Genomic DNA, 3,595 nt, shown 5'->3' with positions numbered 1-3,595 from the left:
TCCCTTTCTGAGATTGGCAACATTGATATTCTTCAAGAAGTCCAAGGTTTCTTCTGTTTTCTTCCTTCATTATGAAATGGTCTTTTAATACGCTGCACTACCCCAGACCATCACCGGCGCAGCTCCAACGACACGATGGAGCAACTTCACGTCTCTGTTTCCTTACGTGAAATGTATGAAGAAGGCCTTTTGGAGGATGGTCGCATCTTGAACGCTTTGTCTCTACCTTGCAGCACTTCATACAGCGGTCACCTTTACAGTCGTAAGGCACAATTTATCTCGTGTTTGCTAAAATGGTGATGTCTTTTAGGATTGTTTGAGTCACATACGAGCATTCGAACAGACGTCTGACCTACCTGAGGACATCTATACAGCGGAGTATCCTGTCTCGGTGACAAGTTTCTGGTTGGTTGCCAGAAAGGAGCCATTAGTTACATTCATCCAGATTGTTTTGGTGTCGGTACCATCATTGAGGTTCTTTGCAGGCGGAAGTTGTGGTACGTGTTTAAGCATGGTGGATGTAATAATAGACAGGACAGCCGTATCGATGAGTACATTAATGATTGGGCACCTGGATTTATTCCAGATCCAGAGGAATGGACTGCAGAGGTTGTCTTGCTTGAACCTGGTTCTGCCTTGTACGTCATCATGCCCTATCTGTCTTGAAATGCGCTAACACAGATGCAGCTACATGCATCCCAACACTCACCATGCAGTGGTGACCCTGGAGAATTCCATCGTAAAAGGTCACCATTTCTACTCCACGGTCACACTCTCGAAAACTGTCTTGGGCTGGGTTCATACCTGTATGCTCGGTTATACTATTACAAACATTTTGCATGTTGAGCTCCAGGAGGTTCTCCTTCGTATGATGTGCTACTTTGGTGCAGTGATCAGTGATCAAGGACCTGAAAGTAAGTAAAAATCTCGCAGTGACTGTCCTTCTGGTCCTGATAAATGGTATCAAGATCATGACACAGATATTCCCACCATGACAAGAGATGGACCTCTTGACTTCATTGCGTTAGGAAATCTCTGTCTATTTGCACCTGCCTTGTACGCCTGTGTCACTGAGACCGAGGGAGACTCGAAACCTGCAATTGCCATGGCAGCCGGCGCATACATATCCACAATACAGTGTTTGCAGATGAAATATTGTCTGGTTTTTCTCGATGATGACAAAGATGTTGCTGTGCAGTCCCCGGAATCAATGATGCGTGTCAATGACCGGGTCACCCTGAGTGTTGGGTCCCTGGATATCGCTGATTTTGCTAGGAGCTCTGCTGCTCATTTCAGGCGATTTGATTCTTTACGCTGAGACGGCTTTGCAAGCACAGAGGGCTTTAGGACAACATGAATCGGTCTTGTTCGATACTGAGATGTTTCAGCAAGATATTAAGGATGCCATGGAAACCTATTTGCAGATGGAGCTATCATCTGAGTTCCTCAAGGCTTACAAACGCCGGAAGAGGAAGGTTTTGCTCCTTAGGCCAATATTTTTGGTTCGGCAAAAGGCTGAAGTCCTACGTACGTGAGGTGGTTTCCTATCCTGACTGGTCTGACCTGTTGCATAGAATCTGATGCCCTGGAGGATTGGTCGGAAACCGTCGACTATGATTTGTCTGATGGTGAAGAAGAGGACCCTAAGGACGAAGAAGACTACCCCCCAACCAATGTTTCAAACATAAATGATGGGGATTCAAGTGGCATGGATATGACCGGGGATGATGATGATTCACAGGACAAGTCAGAATCGACATCAGAGAGAGATTCTAATGCTGGCTCAGAATACAGGCCTGGACTCTGAGTGTCTTTAATGAACAAAAGTATAAATACCTTGTCAAAAACATTGTGAATTGTTCTATGTGAAACGGTGTGATTGTATGTGATGTCTCAGTATATTGGTTGATGTTTGGTGATTGTGGTCTTAGCCGAAGGTGAAAGTTTCCCTATCAGATGTGCTCAGTTGTGTGAAATTTTTCTGTTCTGAGTGTGATTCCTTCACGGTTGCAGTGGGAAAGCTATGATTTGATCTTGAATCATTACATAATGATGTCCAAAACCTCCGAGTTTCCTCCGAGCTGTAGACGATGAAATGCCTAAGTGACTCGGGTTTCTTATCGGCTTTCCTCACCCTTGCGATAATCATTCCTTCCTCTCCGCTGCATGTCACTCGGTGCCTGTAAACATATCTTCGATTGTAAAGATGGAACTTGGTTGTAGTGGTGGAACTGCTCGACGTCCTCTTCGTCGTTTGGCGAAGGTAAAATGCTGGTTCTGCCATCGATGAAAATAGACATTACTCCATATCCTAGTAACACCATCGGCAAATCGGATATTATGTTCTAGGTATCCTTGTTACCATGTCGCCGGTCCCGTATACTTATTGGTCTTAACCTTGAAAGAAATGTTTTGTTACCCTTGCTCCCACAGGGGAGTCGAGAGTTTGTCTTAGGCATACAATGTACTATCTGCTGTATGGGTATCCAGGAAGCGTGATAGCTCTCTCAAAAGGATGGAAGGTCGGTGCACTGCCGACATCCGTAGGTCTTCTGAGATAATTGCCAGCATAGGATAGGGTTACAGCAGTTTTCATAAATATGCGGAATCCCTGTTTTGAAAAATCTGTGTGGTCCTATTTACACCCCATGTCGGCCTGGTAAGAGAAGCACTCATGATCAGCACTCAGCTTTGAGGCAATTTTATCGTCTTGCATTCAGAACGCGCATTTATATCCTATATTGATCTTATATCATTTGTTTTCTGGGGATAATTACCACTGGAATATATATGCCGACATAGTATGGTCAAATTACAGACTTGCAAATAAAGAATTGCCAGGAGTGAAGACAGTCATGGTCTGACAGACTGATATCAATACCGCTGTGGAGATGCAGAGTCCGACAATGGATGCATGTCAGCACCTCAGCATGGCATATCAGCCTATCTTGCAAAAGAATGTCACTGCAGTCTATGAGGCAAACATTAAATGGACCGAATCCAGGAGTTGAAGACTCAGATGTTGAATGTTGGTTCTCAAAGGTTTTGTCTCGCTCCTGCCTGCATAGTACATCGCAACCATATGATATGCCACAGGAGTTGGGTACAGCTGATAAATATCTTCTACACCTTTAGAAACCTGACAAGGGCATCGCAGAACAGATGGTACTGTTTCGGGGCATGGTAGTGGTGGAAAGAGAGAAGGCCGGGGCCCTGCGATCCAAATACAACCACATAACTTTTTCAGAACTGGAATTCCACATAATTATGAAAAGCGCTATAATGGGAGATTCAATGATGGCGATCAGTCTTTACATAATTCCGGTTCGGTAAGTACAGTCATCACCCGGTCTATTGTACAGGCAAATTTCTGCAACATTTTTAAGCTTCCCTCAGAATTCTTTCATTCTATAAAGCAATTCACATTATTTAGCATATGCTCAAGAGTATATATTATAATTTTGAGGTGATTCAATGGTGATTTGATGGTGTGGTGAAATTTTTTGTCCAAAGTCCCAAATTACCAGCTACCGGGACTTTTGTACACTGGATCCCATGCACCAAATTTGGGCCATGGTTTCCTGGTTTGGATGAT

The 3,595-nt window shown here is 44.1% G+C and overlaps 1 protein-coding gene across 1 annotated transcript; it reads left to right on the top strand.

The window, feature by feature from the left end:
- Positions 1-135: 135 nt before the first annotated feature.
- Positions 136-1,807, top strand: EV420DRAFT_1653305 (uncharacterized protein; the record flags this gene model as incomplete). The annotated part of the gene is made up of 7 exons (XM_060478730.1): positions 136-262; positions 333-474; positions 531-638; positions 688-914; positions 969-1,241; positions 1,297-1,527; positions 1,575-1,807. The coding sequence occupies 7 exons, from the start codon at positions 136-138 to the stop codon at positions 1,805-1,807; spliced, it is 1,341 nt and encodes a 446-aa protein (XP_060321944.1).
- Positions 1,808-3,595: the final 1,788 nt, after the last annotated feature.

The sequence above is a fragment of the Desarmillaria tabescens genome, assembly GCF_030435595.1.
Source record: "Desarmillaria tabescens strain CCBAS 213 chromosome Unknown EV420scaffold_154, whole genome shotgun sequence".
NCBI lineage: Eukaryota > Fungi > Basidiomycota > Agaricomycetes > Agaricales > Physalacriaceae > Desarmillaria > Desarmillaria tabescens.
The sequence above is the reverse complement of the archived record's forward strand: the minus strand, read 5'-3'. Positions and strand labels throughout refer to the sequence as shown.